This window comes from Branchiostoma floridae, chromosome 12 (genome assembly GCF_000003815.2).
Source record: "Branchiostoma floridae strain S238N-H82 chromosome 12, Bfl_VNyyK, whole genome shotgun sequence".
NCBI lineage: Eukaryota > Metazoa > Chordata > Leptocardii > Amphioxiformes > Branchiostomatidae > Branchiostoma > Branchiostoma floridae.
Window position 1 is genome coordinate 12,380,693 of NC_049990.1, and position 18,715 is coordinate 12,399,407.

Genomic DNA, 18,715 nt, shown 5'->3' on the forward strand with positions numbered 1-18,715 from the left:
AACAATGATCGAGTTATCAAACTAACTGGTTCTACGACTCTGTATCACAAAGATACTGTCAATCAAATTTCGGTATCCATGGAGACAAACTTCAAAGCACCATACCGACAGCTCGTTTTTCAATAAACGAAAAACGCTTCCTCATTTGAGTCATTAGTCTTGTTTTAACGGGTCAGTGACAATTGTGACAATTACACCAGCAAACACAGCTACCTGAATATACGTAGTACGGGTGGCAACGCCCCGAAAATAATGTCTATTAAGACTTGGACCAAGGAGGTTAGAAATGTCCTTTGTGGTTTTACCTGGATCTGAGCCAGGAAAACGACAAACCACGTCTGACTGTTATGTAAACGTTGGAGGAAAAATACCAAGGCCGTGACTTGTGTAAGGAGAGGGGCTGGTTACTCTGGAGACGAATACGATCAGACGACATTCTGTGAGAGAACGGCGGACGTTTCTCTAAACAGTGAGGACACGGAGGGCGCGAAAAGGGAGACGACTAGGATCAGACGATATTTTGTGAGAAAATACGATCAGACGATATTTTGTGAGAGAGTACGATCAGACGACATTTGTGAGAGAACGGCGGACGTGTCTCTAAACAGTGAGGCAACGGAGGGCGCGAAACGGGAACTAGAAGGGTCGGCTAGTGTGGTAAGAATTGATTTATCATTTCCACCGCTGGGAATGTTATGTTTTCATTTGTGTATGTAGAAAAGCTCTTATACACGTAGTTTCTTAACAAGATGGATTATCTTGGCCGTAGCAGGAGTAGGTGGGGGCATTTGTTAACAAATACTGAACTGAATCCTGATTTAGATATTCTTGTTAGCATTTTGGCCTTTGTCAGATGGAGTCATGTGTTGGAAACTGTTTAAGATGAATAAAGGGTAGTGAATAGTACATGCAATCCAGAACGCACGTCAGTCGTGGTCAGTTAATTAATGCAAATGAATTTTCTTCCCTATATAGGCTTTGATCTACTAGAAATACTGTCGATACAAAAGCATTATATATCAAAGATCTACTCAGTGGCGACGTCATTGCGACCGCTCTGCGTTCTAAAATATGACAAACCAATCAACTAATTACATAGAAGAACGAATCTTTTTTATGCTTTGGATGTTTTGTGTTTTCGTTTCAGTCATACTTTTACATCTATTTGCATGACATTTCAATCATGAGTTCAATGGTTACACAAGTCCAATTGGACTCGCAGCGCTATCGCCTCTGGTGAAATGGGGGAGTTTATCTCTACCCCTAGTGCATCACATATAAAAATAGGCTAATGATTTCTTATAATTCTTTCCTTCCTATCTATCAATTAAGACCTTCTTGTCATTTTCTCATTACCCTTTTCTACTTTTCTCCTGTGAATGAGAAGGAAGTGACGGATAGGTCTAATGCACTCTCCTATTATGTGCTACCAGGAAAGAAAGAAAGATTCCGAAACAATATGATTCAGACGCATACATCTTTTATGGTGCCCTTTTTCCGTTTGAGAAATGTTTCTGTATGATTCAATTTCACAGAATGGTAACGTTTGCTGCTATACATGCTCTTAGGAAATTAACTATGACCTGTATCTGCATAACTGCTGAGTGGCTATGTAGCGTAACAAACGATCAATCTCTCTCTCTCTCTCTCTCTCTCTCTCTCTCTCTCTCTCTCTCTCTATCTATCTATCTATCTATCTATCTATCTATCTATCTCTGTCTGCATGTCTCTGTCTCTCTCTCTTTCTGTCTGTCTGTCTCTATCTGTCTATCCCTCTGCCTCTGTGTGTCTCTCTCTGTCTCTCTGTCTCTGTCTCTCTCTCTCTCTCTCTTTCTATCTCTATCTATCTATCTATCTATCTATCTCTGTCTGCATGTCCTGCATGTCTGTCTCTCTCTCTCTCTCTGTCTCTCTCTGCCCCTCTGTCTCTCTCTCTCTCTCTCCCTCTCTGATAAATATGATGAACTGATGACTTGGTATTTGAAAAAAATTGCAACCCGTACCCGTGTCCTTAAAAGTAGGGGTTAAAAATGGCGACATTGGTGATACTGTATTCTGTACCACGCATCATGTATAATTAATAGTTCTCGCTTGAACTTTTGTTTATTATGACCCAGCGTGTTGGGAAAAGGTTATGAAAGTTCATATTAATGTCATTGAGTGACAAGACGATTATATCAAAATAAAGGATGATGAGGTCACAGGAGAGTTTTGAACATAAAACAGACACACTCTGTACACGTTATACTCTCCAAGCAGAGGTTAGGCTCCGGCTGTTTTTTGTTTGTTTGTTTTTTACGTTGTTAGGCGTTTTTATCGGTCTTTCTATCGACCGCGGGACATCAAAAAGACAGCACAATATAAAAAAAACGATAAAAACGCCTAAAGAAGGTAAGAAAAAACAACCGGAGCCTAACCTCTGCTTGGAGAGTACTGACGTCAGAACCCAGCCAAACACGCGTATACGTCATACGGTCGTTTTACGATTATAAACTGGAGACATTCTTAGGATGTTCATGCATGCATGTGTCAAGCTAAGTTGTCTTGTCACGGGAAAGACAGTCTTGTAGGCGGATGGTTCTGTAGCAGCCTTGTTGAAAACTCTGCATCAATTGCAAAATCGAACGACGACATACTGCGCTGAACACACCCCGCCGTTAGATGACTGTTAATTGCCATTTTGACTCAATACACAATGGAAAATTTATCTTCTTTCAACATTTACCGAAAAAACTTATTTGTCTTTAGCACTTCAGTAGGATAGAAAAGATATTAGTGCTTCGTTTGTGCCCCAGATGGGGATATTTTCTTCCGTTTAAGCTCCTATATCTCATACCTCTAGCGGCGTATTTACCCTGCCCTTATACCAACATATACAACGCATCGAAGACTGTCTTTGGCATAGTACAATTGATTAGCAAATTCTGGCGTGAAATTTCTGTTTATCACCAGTGTTTTCCCAAACAAACCGTAACTATAACCGATCCAGTAGAGGAGGGAGCGGTATTTACCTAATCTCACTGCCCTTGGGCAAATATACGTGCCTGGGTAAATCGTTTTCGGACCCCGAGTCAATGGAACAGGTGGTCTCAAACAATCCTAATTGTTAACAAATAGACCATACAAATGATCCGTTGGGCGACCTAAACATCATCTCCATGGATCTGACATCTTTGTGTTGTTCAGAAAACATGAATAGTGACTCATGAAAACACCAAGCTACCTTCGTTAGTTAGTTGACCTCTAGGCCACTAGCGAACTGTAACAGTTGTAGTCAAGTGTCACTACCGTATTTTGGCGTACACACACGCGTACGTACACACCATCTTCGGCGAAGCTAGCACACCACTCGTAAGTTTTCTGTCCTTTTTTTTTCTTTTACCAATTACATGAACGTAGATTTTCCATGGCCTGTAGGTAGTTAAGGTGTGTACCCTTAGCAACGTAACTATTTTCGTTAGCTTCCCTATTTGCTCACGGTGCTCGTGGTTGAAAACTTTTTCTATTGACAAAAATGGACAAAATGTAAAGATAGCATGTCTGCCATTAACACATCTAAAAATCAGGAGAACCCTTCTGACAGTTTGTCATATAAGAATCTATTTTCTAAGATGATTTGCATGGTCTCTAACGTTATGCGATTTCCAAAGAGTTTGGGATCATTGTCGCTTGATCAATTTCATTGTGAATAAGAAATTACTTACAATACAGTTTGGCCGGTTTCAAATAAATAGTATCGATGAAAAATTAAGCTCGAGTTTTCAGTTCACTGCGTTCATTGAACAAGAGTGCCATTATTAGCATTTTGGGGCGAGTTTCCGATATCGAGTTATCTTGTACACATGCATGAAACGGTGCGATGTTTTGTACACATTTTGGAGGCCAAGAATACGCTTCCTTGTAGGCGATCCAAAAAAGACTCCGCTTTCTTAAAAGTGACCAAAATAAACATCTAATTGAATTTTTTTAGTTTACAGTCTCAAACTGGCGCATGAGACAGTTGGTGTGGCTGGTTGACCTTCATGCGTTGTCAAGGTCAAATTGGACAAGAAATAGAAAGTTCAACGGCCTCTTGAGGTGCTGTTGGAACCTTGAAATAATCGGGCTCAAGTTGCAGAACACGTTAGAAGATTCTCCGTTGTTATTTCACTGTTTACAAATGAGGTATCTCGCTAGCCCGTTCCCTTGGTTGAGTAAGAAGTAACATATTTTTTATCATAAACAATTCGTACACTGAAAGCAAGTTGAATATATGGCTTCTGACACATACAAAATTACCTACATACATACATACATACATGTACATAAGCACACACACACGCAAACACACACACACACACACACACACACACACGCACACACATACACTTATACATACCCACATGCTATATACACGCATACACAACAATACGTGTTTTGAGACCACACCCTACCTACATCCCCACAGCTCATATATACATTCCATGCAATATATCAGTACATACTGCATGCTCCAGTAATAATCACCGAGCTACCTTTACTGTATTCATTTGTTTCCTTTCATGGTTTTAAGGGATAGATTATATCTCTCTGCATGCTAAGCACCCGTATCGCATTTCCCAGACACACGAATGTAGCTCTTTCTTCAGTGAAGTCCCAGTCACCCATACGTAGCTTTCTTTACATCTCCAACCACCTATTCAGTCTAAGCGTTCCCATACCCATACACCCAAACCACCTGGAACAAAATAGCAAGATATGATATCTCAGCTGCAGGCCCAATGTTTTTCACTGAATGGTATTGGGCGACCAAAATTGGACTCATAATTTGATCCATGATATAAAGGTAAGGTTTGAAAGGCAACAAAAAACACAAATCTTACAAAATACAGCTCTTTATCAATGAGATTCGTTGGAATAACCTGTAAGCTTTCATGTTATGTTGCTGTCTCAGTATGGCTTCCTTGTGACAAAGTAAAGAAGCTCCAGAGGTCACCAGGTAAGGCGACACCTGCTATGACAAGTGGACAATGAAAGACAAACTTTGCTACCATGGAGTCTCTGCGGTTCAATAGAGTGTGACGTGGTGCCCTAACGTTCATCATACCGTACCATAGCCTACAACGCAAACGCGTAGGAAAAGTAGTTCACTAGAACCGTAACAGTTTCTGCCGTCTACTTCTGCAGATAGTGATGCGGCTTCCACGGTATGTACTGTGTGTTTTTGGTTAGTCCTTACATAAGAGTATTCGTTTTGGCGTTAGGATAGCCCGTTATTTGATTTAGGCTCGGTTAACCGTACTAGGGTGATCCCTTGTTTACTTGTTTCTTTTCTCAATCTTTGTGCGTTTGGCGGGCTAATTTTCCTGGTGTTTTTTTTACTCAAAATTGCGAGATACAGTTCCCTAGACGTTTACTGCATGGGGTATAAGTCTATGTTTCAAATGTGCATCATACATACTACTAGTATATGCTGATGCGTATACGGGCTACATAATACGGGATACGTAGATATTTTAGCAAGAAATCTGACCGTTGTCATTGGCAACAGTGATGACTGTTCGACTAAAAGCTAACAGTAAACAATCGCAATGTGTAGGGAAAGCAGACAAAAGTAAAATGAGGAGGGACGACTTTGTTGAAAGATCGGTCGGCGTAGGTAAATGTGATAGAATAGTGATGACAAATGAGATAGCACATGACATTATACAGACACGATATCATCAATCACTACATGTGTCAGCCAAGCAATTAATCTGATACGTGTATAACAGTACATTAGTATTGTACACACCGTTTTACATAGTCCATTCGAAGGGAATCCGTGTATCCGTTGGTCTATGTTGTGGGAATGCAATTTTCTATCCGTTTGTCGTTTTATTTTACACTATCCTTACATTTAGGACCGAATTTTATACCTTCTATAGATTATTTATAAAGAATGCAAGTGCATAATACATACATTTGTGCTCTTAAAAGCTTAAGCACAGAATATGCACGACAAGATTTTATCATATCCTTTCGCAAAATACCGAGAAAATAACGCCTTTCAATCTCCTGTTTTGTTTATGACATAATATTTATGTCAAGTGGCGTTTCCTCACAAGTTATGTATGCAAAATATTACCGGTGACTGTTTTATCGTACGTTAGTGAAGTTACATTCAGTTCAATGCATCGGTAGGGACCACGCCCTACAGAACACTTCCTTATTGCTAGGACAAAGTTCGAAGTGATTTAAACCTACTCGAACAGTCATGCTCGTAACTGTAACATTTCTCCCAAGTTCAACAATAAAACTGTTCTGCTAATGACTTTGTTTACAAGGTGTGATTGGGAAACATTACCTACGCAAAACAAACTAACATCTCCTTCCTAGACAGAAAGTTCTTTGTTGGTTTAGACCGTATGTTTTTACAAAATAAACATCCATTGCCATACAGAAATGGAAGCTCACGTCTTCTAGACAGTTCTTATACTCTCATTTGTATGCTGTTTATGGTACAACAACGGCTGTATGTCCTTTTAATGCCGTTGAGAGTATGGTAAACACGTACGCTTACTATTGACAAAGCCATCTCATGTTTTTCTTTCTCTGTGCTTTTTTTCTTAATCTCTTTTTGTTATCTATTAGTAGTTATGATCTACGACAAGCAAGGTTTGTCTTTTTTTGCTGTAGTACTATGGTAAAATTTTCTGACTCAATTCTGTGATGAAGTTAGCTAGCTGTGTGGTGGACACGGAAATTGACACCGTCTCTTGAGTGGCACCAAAACATAGCAACAGTGGGGTGAGGCGCGTGTCAGTCTTTCAAAGGGAAAGGTAAAAGAGGTCAGCTTTTCTTCTGGCGGGAAACAAGGACCCGAATGTCGTCTGCGTGAGGTAACTGTGCCCCCGGTCAGAGTCAGTCATTTCTTTTCACCTTGTTTGTTGTCACGACTTCGGCCCGGTGGGGGGTTCGCTTGTGTTTACGAAAAAGATTGACATTGTTCGACCTTTCTAGAACTTGAACGAAGCAACTTTGGAAGTCTTGTTGTCAGGCAGGCTTCAAGGAAGAACTTGTTATGGATACGACTTTTTCCGCAGTCGTCCGTGCAATCAAAGGACACGTAATGAGTTTTTAAAGATGAGAGTGTCACATCAATATTCATTATACATTTAAATTTCAGGAAGTTTAGGGGGGAAAGCAAATCATGTTTACTTCGTCCAGTCAACTTTGACGTTAGCTCACCATTCAAATGACCGCGTGTCGCACAAAACTATACATGTATTGTCTAATTCTTTGTTTTATCTAACACGTTTTGCATGTGTATTTTGCAGAATGCTTTTGGTTTTCTGATAGTGCATGTAGAATGTCTACTGTGCTTACCTTAGGGTGCAAAGGCTGCATATTGAGAGGAATTATACCTTTCTTTCTTTCTTTCTTTCTTTATTGACGATGAGACATGTCATTACAAGGGTCTGTCTATGCAGCTTTGGGCTGGTATGAAGGAGTTAAGTCCGTTACGATTTTAGTATCAAGCTGTATTGTTTGTACTGGGCTAATCTCCAAGTAGATCCTACGGTAGCATAAGATAGTATCAAAAGCTGGCAGAGCAGCAAAACACACTCCAATGCCGGCTTCACTTCTCTGCCAGCTTTTGATACTATCTTATGCTACCGTAGGATCTGCTTGGAGATTAGTAATGAGTCACTGGTCTCAAATGCAACAATTTTCAGCAACGCAGTGAAATCATTGTAGTAAAAGAAATATGTGGATTCTGTCACGACTGTGACGTCATGGCGTGTGAAATATGGTCAGTAAACAAGGGTGATAACTGCAACACACGCACGTAGGTTTTATTCATGAAGACTAAATTGCAAATCGTGGTGGGGCTTACTCTTCGTATCATTCGCATCGTAAGTATAGAATTGACACGAAAGAGACGCAAAAGAATCGTTTTTTTCATCCGATCCATTTGGTTACCGGACAAAAGTATATTTACAACAAAAGTGTATTTAGAAGTTAAGAATTCAGAATAACCATGCGTATTATCGGCGTCACGAATTCTTTGTTCAGTCCTTCCACTTAGAAATAGGGAGCCTTGAATAAGCGTATGAAGGGCGTATTAACACCTCGCAATTATAAGGAAAGGCGACCCAAAAGTTCAAGTACATGTACAAGTCATGGCTGATCGCATGTGCACAAACAACGTACTAACAACAAAGAGCATAACTGAACATGGCGTTTGCATGTCACAAAACATCATTCAAAAGCTTTTCTCTTATAACATCTTACTGTATACAAAGAAGAAAACTTGGACTCTAACAACGCTTGATAACACTTGTGTCTTAAAGCTGAAGAAAATGTCATGGCATTTACTTCTTAATGTGTATCTGCATATGGCGTCATAAATGTCATACGCCACCATAATAGAGGACCTAATATATGGTGACTTTTTGTTTGGAACGCAATATCATAATCTGACAAAGAAAATATCGTTTGAAACATTTGTCTTGTGGTGAATTTGCACACTTAATTACCCACGATGACGTGACGGAGAGTACAACATCCGTTTTATTTTGTTTTTGTCAGGAGAAAATGGCGGCGGTAGAGGAGATGAACAAGGGGCTTAGCGCCCTGCTCGATGTCTTAGACACCATGGCTACAGACAAGAACAAAAATGGAACCAACCACTTACTTCAGGACAAGACAAAGGGTGTGGTAAGTAGAACAGAATTTGTTCCTTGTTATTACATCTCTATGCTCTTTCACATCTTCATCTAGTATATTACAAATCATTTGTAACATTGTAGTGTTTAACATAGATACACTGTTGATAATGCTTTTGTTGCAAATCGGACACAAAAATTCGTCACACGTTGTTGAATTATATATTCATCACATAGAAAAGAACTACAAGTTCCCTAAAGCAAATAAGGTCAATATCTACGTCTTGTTTAGATCTTAGATGTGTGTTTTCGTCTCCTTACAGAACGCTGCATGGCAGGGCATATGTAAGGAGTACTTTGGGAAGATCCAAGGCGAAGACGCTAACGCAGAGGCGAAGCAGATGGCGCAGATAGTGTCTCACCTGACCAGGTGTAAGGACGCCATGTGTAGGCTCACAGCGGTAGGTAACATCCGGTAACATACGTCGTACGGTCATTCTGTCTATGTCATCGTACGATATCACAAAATGAGGTCGTTCTTATGTTTAACGTGCATGTTTCCTGCAAAATGTAACGTCGGGAAAAGTGGTCTTGTAACGGAAAAAGCTGTCCTGTCGTCGGTTTGTTCTGTCACAGCTTGCTTGAAAAACTATATATCAAAATTGTGACCGCGTCGTATACACTAACAAATGGTGTATTTATATTGATAAGTTATGCTCTCGCTGAAAAGATTGCACGACGTGTTTAGAATTACGATTAACATGATAGCATGCAGTGTCCTACTTGACAAGGGGTAAGATGTATACAATGCACATTATACCGTCTACACTATGATAACCTGAATATACAACAACAAGTAAAAATGGAAATTGCACAACACTTGTTTTAGAATGACGACTAACAAATTTATATTCATTATATAATTGAGTACATTAGGGTCTTATCAAATTACACGGAGCAACACTAAAGAAGGCCATATATAGTAACTTGTTTTCGGGATACTATATCATATCTGACATCTCTATCTTGTAGTATGTGAAACATAAACATGCCTAGCTTATGCCTCACAAGTTTTTTTTTTTTTTTCAAATACAATTAATCAAATTTTAGCCTAAAGTTAAGATGATTTCTGTTGTTACGACTCGGCTAATCTTTCACTGCCTTTACTTTTTCTCCAGGACGCAATGCGGAATTCTCAAGACGTTGCACGTGAGTACTCAAGACTTATTCTGTCACTTATCGCCGATAAACCGAGTGAGAGATTTGCAGTGCCTAAGCACACTTCATGACAAAGCCGCAAGGTGGCAGTGTTGATTGGTGATAGGCTTCACTTTTGGATACAGGCCGGAGTTCATCTGTGAGCGATTGGGACTTTGGGGGCTCTTTCCACCTTCCCCTCGTGTACCTCTCAACACACGTATGGAGGTGCTTGACTATGAAAACGTTTTTGTTGACTTGAAGGCAAGATATCATGTTTCAGAACGGGTGTACTTGAAGGCATGGGTTTTAAGCGTCGCTGTAGAGTATGCAAATAGGTGGTGCGATTGTTAGCAGCAAAACCTAACAATACAAAAAAATACAACCTACTGCATTTCATATAACGTCACACCTACGTTACGATAGCAAATTTATTTAACTTAGATGGCGTCATGATTGGGAAATTTTGGAAAAAGCTGAATCACTCCTTGAAGTAAGGCTTGTCAAAAGACTTGATTGACGACAGCCTCAAGTACGTATCACGTGACAACCCAAGTCCATTTCTGTCGCAGATGTTGCTACAGTTGCAAAGTCTTGTACGTCCTTCAACTAACACTTATCCTTCGTCTTAATGCCAGTAATAGGGACACAGAAGAAAGGGAATAATAGAGAGATTTTTAAGGCATTTGATACCAAAGGGCATTGAACACCTGGTTTAGTATGTTTTTCTTATAGAATTAAGTGCATTGTGAGGGACTCGATTTGCATACGGGCTCATTGTGAGTAGAAGTAAAAACAGGGCTACAAGTGAACGTGCATAGCTTCGTCTCGGTATAGTTTCCACATTTGTCTTTGGAGAAGAGTTCGTTTGAGGCATACGTTTTTATCGAGACTTGGTCTGGACAACGGTTTGGATAAACGAAGAGCAAAATGGATTCCTTCGATTTCGGAGCACCGCTTCTTCCACAACCCGTTGAGAGTAGGAAGCCGTTTGGAGACCTGATGAACGGGCATAAAATGAACCCGAAAGCCATGCAGAGATACATGGATTTATTCAACAGGCTTTATAGTAAGTTTACCACTTTTTGTCATGTACAAGATACGTGTTGGGGGGGAGGGGTGTTAAAGGTGGCAAAAACACCCAATCAGTTTTGTTAAGAGTAATGTAACATTGTTCTGGAAGAAGGTAAGTTTTTTTTCTACATCTTAACATGGGGACATATGGCTTTAGCTTTTGTTTAAACAGACACCTTGCGGTAAATATCTTGCCCCTTGGTAATGTTTCTCCTCATAGTACAGTACAAACTTCGAAGTTAACGTTATGGCATAATGATGTCAGGTCCATGACGAAATATGTACAGGCGTCCGAATTCGAAGGCACTGACGCCACTGAAGGCACTGATGACAGCCCTCAAGTTACGCTGTATGCAAAACAAACTGTTTCGTACATGTATGCTGTTCGGAAACTACCCCCCCTCCCTGCCCCGTGAGTTCACCAAATTCTTGTCTGCTGTCTATGGCGAAGCAGTCTGATCATACCCTGTGTATATTGGTGAGACCTACCTCTGTCCCCTAACTCTGCCGGAGTATACTGTCATTTTTTGTTGACGATTGTCCACAGTAAAACGCCACTTCAAAAACTGAAAAGCGAAACAACGCCCTTTAATCCAACCACCATAGCCGTTCTTCTCCGATACTCTGCCCATACGTATTCTACCTTCAGATGTTTTATAGTTTGAAACAAGTCTTCATTTCTTCTTTCTGTCTGTTTGTTTGTCTGTCTGTGTGTGTGCCTTCCTGCCTGCCTGATGTCTGCCTGTCTGCCTGTCTGTCTCTATCTGTCTGTCTGTACTGTCTGTCTGTCCGCCTGCCTGTCTGTCTGTCTGTCTGCCTGCCTGCCTGCCTGTCTGTCTGTCTGTCTGTCTGCCTGTCTGTCTGTCTGTCTGTCTGTCTGTCTGTCTGTCCGCCTGTCTGTCTATCTGCCTGCCTGCCTGCCTGCCTGCCTGCCTGCCTGCCTGCCTGCCTGCCTGCCTGCCTGCCTGCCTGCCTGCCTAACTGTCTTTCTGTCTGTCTGCCTGTCTGTCTGCCTGTCTGTCTGTCTGCCTGTCTGTCTGTCCGCCTGTCTGTCTGTCTATCTGCCTGCCTGCTCTTCAGTCTGTCTGCCTGCCGGTCTTCCTGTCTGTCTGTCTGGCTAGACTGGTTGTCGGTCGGTCAATCGCTTGCTTGCTTGGATCACCGTTAAATCAGGTTTTAGTGCTAGTTTGTTTAACGTATCCTATGTCACAGTAATACATAAAAAGGGATTTCTCTCTTAAATCCCACATGAAAAATGGAGGGGTAATGTTGTGACAACCATGGGCCCCACCTGTCCAAAACAACAGAAAGGTAAAATTTCAAAATTCAGTCAAGAGAGCGGTTACTCATCCTGACATGGGTGAAAAGGGGAAATATAACACCAAATGTCGGCGATATGTTTTACAGAGGCTCTGGACAAGGAGAAAAACGACACTGCGCAGCTGCGAGCCCGCGTAGAGGATCTTGGGAGGGAACTGCGGTCTCTACAGGCGACCAATAGGAACCTGCAGAGGCAGCTGGAGGAAAAGGCAGATGAAGTCAAACTACAGAGAGCGCTGTAAGCACTTTTCTCATGTTTCTTTTGATGACTACATTTCACAAAAATTATGTTCATGCTAACGTAACTGCTTATCTGTAATACCAACTCAATACAAAAGTACATAAATAAACAGATAAAAACATATCACAAAGAGTTGTGATATTATATCATAAATGCAGAACAATTAAATATTCCTTTACAAAATTGAGAAGTACTAGTGAAAGACAAACGCGTATTGTCGACAATAAAGTTACAGTATTGTCATACATAAATGATAAATTTACTAGCTCTATCGTTGTATATACATACAACACCTACTCAACTGAGGTAATACAGTATATCTATATTTTGTCTCCAGCATCCAGAGAAGAGACAGCCAAATACAGCTCAGACCTGGTGGCAAGGGGGAGGAGGAGGCCAATAGACGGTAATAGTTTTGTTGTAAATTTCCACAAGTCATGCATGCCAATAGACACCATTTCGCTGTACTTACGGTCTATCATTGGTATTGAAAAGTGGTATCGATAAATGAAGGAAAAGTATGTTTAAGAATTGACGTACATTTACGTCACCTGTCCCAAAGGAATACGGGTAGCCTTTACCGTAAAAGCTTTTAAGAAAAAATACTTCCGATAAAGTACAAAATATTTTCTTAGCGCCTACTTGATCTGACGTCTGTTTTCATTCCAAGACGATTTTCCCTTAAAATGTTTGAACAAGTTCCCTTAAATGTACCCTCAAGTGGCGGCTGTACGTCCTTCCCTCGCCATGCCCTCTTGTAACCCGTGACCTTGACATTAGAGGTAAAAAAATGGCAGGTGTATAATTGTGCCTCTTTTAGATTCTTTAGGTGGACCATTCTATTCCTTTGACTGGTCATTTTCTGAAGTCTCTACCAGCCTAACTACGCTGGCTACATTGAAAAAAATACGCCAGAGAAATTGACAAAGATACCCTTGTCACGAACGTACTAGACAACTAGACACCCTGCTTTTTCGCCTTATTCGCCCATAACACCTTAAGGTGGGCTCCCACTGCACTCGCGTCACGTTTGCGTCGCTTCGGGGTTCGTTCATTGTGTCACTGTTGTGTTATTTTCGCCGATTTTCTGTTGCGCTCCCACTGACATGCGTCTCTGTTGCGTTTCTAGACTAAATGGACAGGTTATCGGAAGTCGCAGCGTTGTCAATGTATGAAAAATCACTGTAAAATGATGAAAATGCCTAAAAATTAGATTTATAATGAAATAATTTCTCTTGTGATGATGCTTATGAATGTTACTTATGTTATATAATAACCTTGAAAGACTTTTACAGTAAAAGAAGTAACCCAAATGAATGGACACGAACCATATACCAGGTTTGACTCCATCGCTAATGTGTTTTGCAACAAGTCACAGATGTGTAATGGTGTGTGTTAATTTTCATATTTCACAAATGAAAAATCTTGATATTTCCTACGTTTTAATAGGAAATATACAAAATATAACCGTGATACTGTTGAAGGCATGTTGGCGTCACTGTTGTGTCACTGTTGTGTTACTCTTGGGTCACTGTTGTGTCACTCTTGTGTCACTCTTGGGTCACTGTTGGGGCATCTTGCCACTTGCGTTATTTTTTAACTTCCAAAAAAACGTCGCGCTTGCTTGTGTCACCTGTAGGTTTGCTTGTGTCACCTCCAGGTTCGCTCGCGTCACCTCTAGGTGCCGCGGGGTTACGTCTGCGTTGTCGAACCCCGAAGCGACGCACGCGTGACGCGAGTGCAGTGGGAGCCCACCTTAAGGAAAGCTTAGTGAAGGTTTCATTTTCTATCAGCACTCTCGCATTACACATGCACATCGCTTGAGTAATAGAAAAATGAGTTCTTTGCCCTCTCCACAGGGAAGACGGACTCTTAGCACAAATCGAGGCCATAAAAGCAGAAAACAGCGAGACGAAAGCTCGGCTCCAGGGAAGAATAAAGGTGCGTTATCAGTTGTATTATCCCAAGAATGTGTATTATCATTATGATATGATGTTGAAACGAATTTTACGAATATTTTAGATAATATTGTAATGATTATGGATTCAAAAGATTGATCACGTTTCTATTTTGTGCAGGAATTAGACGAACATCTGAGAATGGAAAAGATGAGAAGAACGTCGAATGCATGTGAGTTGAATGACGCGCTAGTTTCTACACTTATTCGCTTTTTGTCTCCAACACTATGTCACATTCAATATCTATAATTCAATGTATTTATTTGATTGGCATTGATTATTAGCTTAACTCTGCTACAAGTACAATATATTATATATCTTATACAATATAACGCTACCTAAGCTTGCCTTACATTGTACCCGTCGCGTTCTACAATATTGTGCAATAAACTTTGACTTTGACTTTAGGACAAATCCCTATTTCTACAGTTGCTTAATGCTTATGCCACTTTATGCTATCTTTCACAGCTGACATCACAAGGGATCTGCTAAGTGAAAAGAAGAAAATTTACCAAATGGAAAAGGTAGGCTCCTGTTGGAATATGTGCGACTTACGTATACGTATTTGAACACAGTGGTCATGGATTAGCATGTGGGTGGGAAGGAGGTCAAACTTGATTGCCGGAAGTACAGTTCAGAGTTGGTAGACTTAGTTTTTTGTCCGACTGATGTTCCGTTGAAAAAGCTATTGATTCGCGATCAATTGACACAAGTAATGTCAATGAAATCCTTAATTGCATAATTAATAGACTACAAACAAACAATTCAAGAAATTATTCACGGAGTCGTGAGATCCTCGAACTCTTGTTTGCAAATACAAAAGACTTTCAAATAGCTCACAATTTTGCGTCATCCCCAGGAGATCAACGCGCACCAGAAGTACTTCCTGGCATGCGTGAACGGTCTGCGCACTGACGTCAGGTTCATGACTGATAACGAGGCTCCCATGGTACGTCAGAGGCTGGAGCTGGTGCACGACGCCATCTTGGACGGCCAGTTCTCCATCCTGAGCGGGAAACTGCCAGCACATTACTCGGCCTCGGAGGACGTGAGTCGGACTCTAACTGAACAATATTTTTTTCATTCAACAAAGCAAAGAACATAACCCTCCAGCAAATACAGAAATCATAACACAAGCCATCAATTCCATCAATAGAAACGTATGAAAGTCAGAGCAACATGAAGGTGCGCAATAATTATGTAAACCGAATCGTATGAATTATGCCGAAACATATTATAATCATATGAACAGAAACGTATGGAATAATCATATGAAAATAAAAGAATACCATTTACTTTTACTGATGCAATTTTCGTCTGATTAAGGATATGCCAATTTCATATAACATGTTTGTTCTACTTTACTGATTGCGTTAAGTACAAATCATCTCCTTTACATGTTCCCACAGGACATACGGATGCCGCTCGGAAAGATGATAAAAGAATCGGCGAAACCTGCGTAAGTGTCAGAAAATTTAAGAAAATCACATTTTAAAAATCATGACGAAATTTTGAGGATGGGAAACCCAGAGGGAAACCTAAACCTCTACACTTGAAAGACCCTAACGAACTCCAGCTCTTTTTACCCATTTTGTTACGCAGAGCTTCGCCTGTTGACTATACAATAGACCTTAAAGAAAGACTTCACTAAACCGGGCTGAGATATCCAATTCTGATTGGCCTCTAACCAGCTGTCAGTTGTCAACCAGAGACTCGTCTTTACCCATAGAAAACATTTAAACGATTCTCTGATTGGCGTGTTCAAGTCCACGCCCACAAAAAAAAGAGTCCGGTTTGCAGAACCTTCCCTACTAAGGTATAATGCATAGGCCTCGGGCGCGAAGCTCTACGTAGGACAATATTTTACCTTTCTCCTCTTGTACCAGGCCTGCCGAATCAAACGGACCCTCCTCCACCGGTACCAACTCGACCATCAAGGAGCATGACGAACCGGACGACACGTCCTCGGAACAGACCTTCGACAAGGAACACCCTGAGCTTATCAACAGGGCGACGGGACGCCTGGACATGTACACAGCACTCAAATGTTTCCCGCACATGAAGGAATCGGAGGTACGGCACAGTTACAGTACACAGCGGTGTGAATGGTAAAGTTTTCCTGACGAAGGCGTAAGCGTCAGATTGAAATTAATTGGCCCAGTATGTACTGTGTTTGGGCCTAAGAAATTTTGATGTTACATTTCGAATTTTTGCATTTTGTTATTTCTGGTCGATATCAAGATACAAAATATTTGTAGACGTGCAATTTTAGTATATTTACGTGAAGCATTTGTTCAATGTAGCTGAAGCACCACTTTGACATGTTTGTCAAGTACGACAAGAGCCGAGACTTCAATCTGGACATGGGAGAGGTGAGGTCTTCTCGTTTATTCCCGTCAAATCTCGCGTGACTTTGTAGACTTAAGAGCTGGTACTTAAATGTGTGACACAATTCTTAACAGAAGCTATAGACTTCAGTTTTGTATTTTCGTTTTGTCCAAAGATTCTGGAGGTGTAACTATCAAATACAAGAACACGTTCATATTTGCTTGTCGAATGTCATGACCTTTCTCGTGTTGCACGCAGTTGGTGAGAGCGCTGATGACGGTGGCTCCTGGGGTCAAGTTTACCGCTGCGCAGATCAAGGTACGGGAACTGTCTGAGTCATTGTACTGGCTTCGTTGATGATGGAAAGGAGTGTCGCCATTTTGACGTGTTAACCATGGCGTTGAATGTTATAAGCTTGTTGTTGCAGACTTGTTCTCAGTTTGTGTCGCACTTTTTCTATCGCATCAAGACTATAAATGGTATTTCTAAGTTTCCTAACGCTGCTAGAAGGTTTGATTAGACGAGATGGACATATTGTACTTTGATACACGATATTTTATACATTCGTGGATAGTTTCAATCTACGGTGACTAATTACCTTACTTAACTGCGCCGCCTTTCTGTTTGATATCAAACTGCATTCCTTATGGTCAACAGAGGATGAAGGTGAGCATTGTCTCTCGGCACAACATTTTCATTCAAAAACTTACATCAACAAAAAATCTCAGTCCTTATTTCTCGATATTGACTTTGACCTTCAACGGATGACGCTACATATTCTTGGTGGTAAAATTATTAACCTGCAATGCCACATATTTCCGCTGGTAGGAGCTGATGAAAGAGGTGGACGTAGACGACACCGGCACCATCGACTTCTACGAGTACCTGATTATCTACAACCTGCTCACCAAGGAGGGAGGTAAAACCACAAACTTTCCTTTACAGAAATTAAGATTACAGAACTAAAGATAGATATTCCGTGGTACGAAACATACAAGGAAGGATCGCATTGGGATGGGGGTCATTATAGGCAATACAAAATGTAACAGTTATACGAATTATCACAAGTCTATACATGCTGAGGTCCAGTCTACCTTGCACTTGAGTTTTATCTTAACTGCGCCACCTATCTGTTGTATATCAAACTACATACCCTTTTATCGATGAAGGAACATTTTTCCTCCAATAGGATTGAGATATGATTAGAAATGGGACCTATATACTAGTATTCATTATCAATATTTATAAGCTTTTAAAAGAATGTGATTGCTGAATATCTAAGACAATATACAAGTGCATCACGTAAAACTGTTTAAATGCTTAAATGGCGTTGCCACTGACCAGAGTTCTTTTTTTTCCAGGAAAGTCTGAGATTTTCCACCGGGAGATGTCGTCAACGTCAAAGGAGAACGTCAGTAAGGCATGTGTCATCCAATGACGTCAGCAAGAACATCCAATAAGATCACCTGACGTCATCGATCACGTGGCTCTTGTGTACTTTGAGCTTTTTGCTCAGAAAGGAGATGTTCTTAGATCTTAAATCAAAGATGTTGTATAGAAAGCTACTTTCCACAAAGTGGAAAGTGTGGATAGGTAAACTGTGTAGGGTAAACTACAGAAGAACTGCATATTGTTTTTGACATCACTAATTGTAATCAATCCGATTTTGACATTTAAAGTTTGTCTTAGTGGTAGTCAATCGCATTTAATAGCACTTAAGGTTGTACATTTCTGCTCAATCGGGCTTTGTACATAGAATAAAACTATTATGTGGCGGTATACTAAGAAAAAGATAAACATATGTGTGGTAAAATTTGAAATGATGACGTAGCCATATTTTGGTCAAGCTGTGATTTGTCCACAGGATGATAAAATATCAAGTGAAAATTGTAAATAAATATAGAGATGACCTGATTGATTGATATAATTTGATATGGAGGACTATATACTGTCTTCATTATATGGTA

At 40.5% G+C, this 18,715-nt stretch overlaps 1 protein-coding gene across 1 annotated transcript; it reads left to right on the plus strand.

Annotated features, from left to right (window-relative positions):
* The first annotated feature begins 3,310 nt into the window (after window positions 1-3,310).
* Window positions 3,311-18,309, plus strand: LOC118428105. Its single transcript, XM_035838078.1, has 16 exons — window positions 3,311-3,351; window positions 8,554-8,682; window positions 8,954-9,091; window positions 9,809-9,839; window positions 12,309-12,459; window positions 12,800-12,868; window positions 14,322-14,403; window positions 14,541-14,592; window positions 14,889-14,944; window positions 15,280-15,468; window positions 15,830-15,879; window positions 16,307-16,493; window positions 16,724-16,792; window positions 17,007-17,066; window positions 17,577-17,667; window positions 18,110-18,309. The coding sequence occupies exons 2-16, from the start codon at window positions 8,560-8,562 to the stop codon at window positions 18,184-18,186; spliced, it is 1,425 nt and encodes a 474-aa protein (XP_035693971.1). The 5' UTR covers window positions 3,311-3,351; window positions 8,554-8,559; the 3' UTR covers window positions 18,187-18,309.
* The last annotated feature ends 406 nt before the right edge of the window (window positions 18,310-18,715 follow it).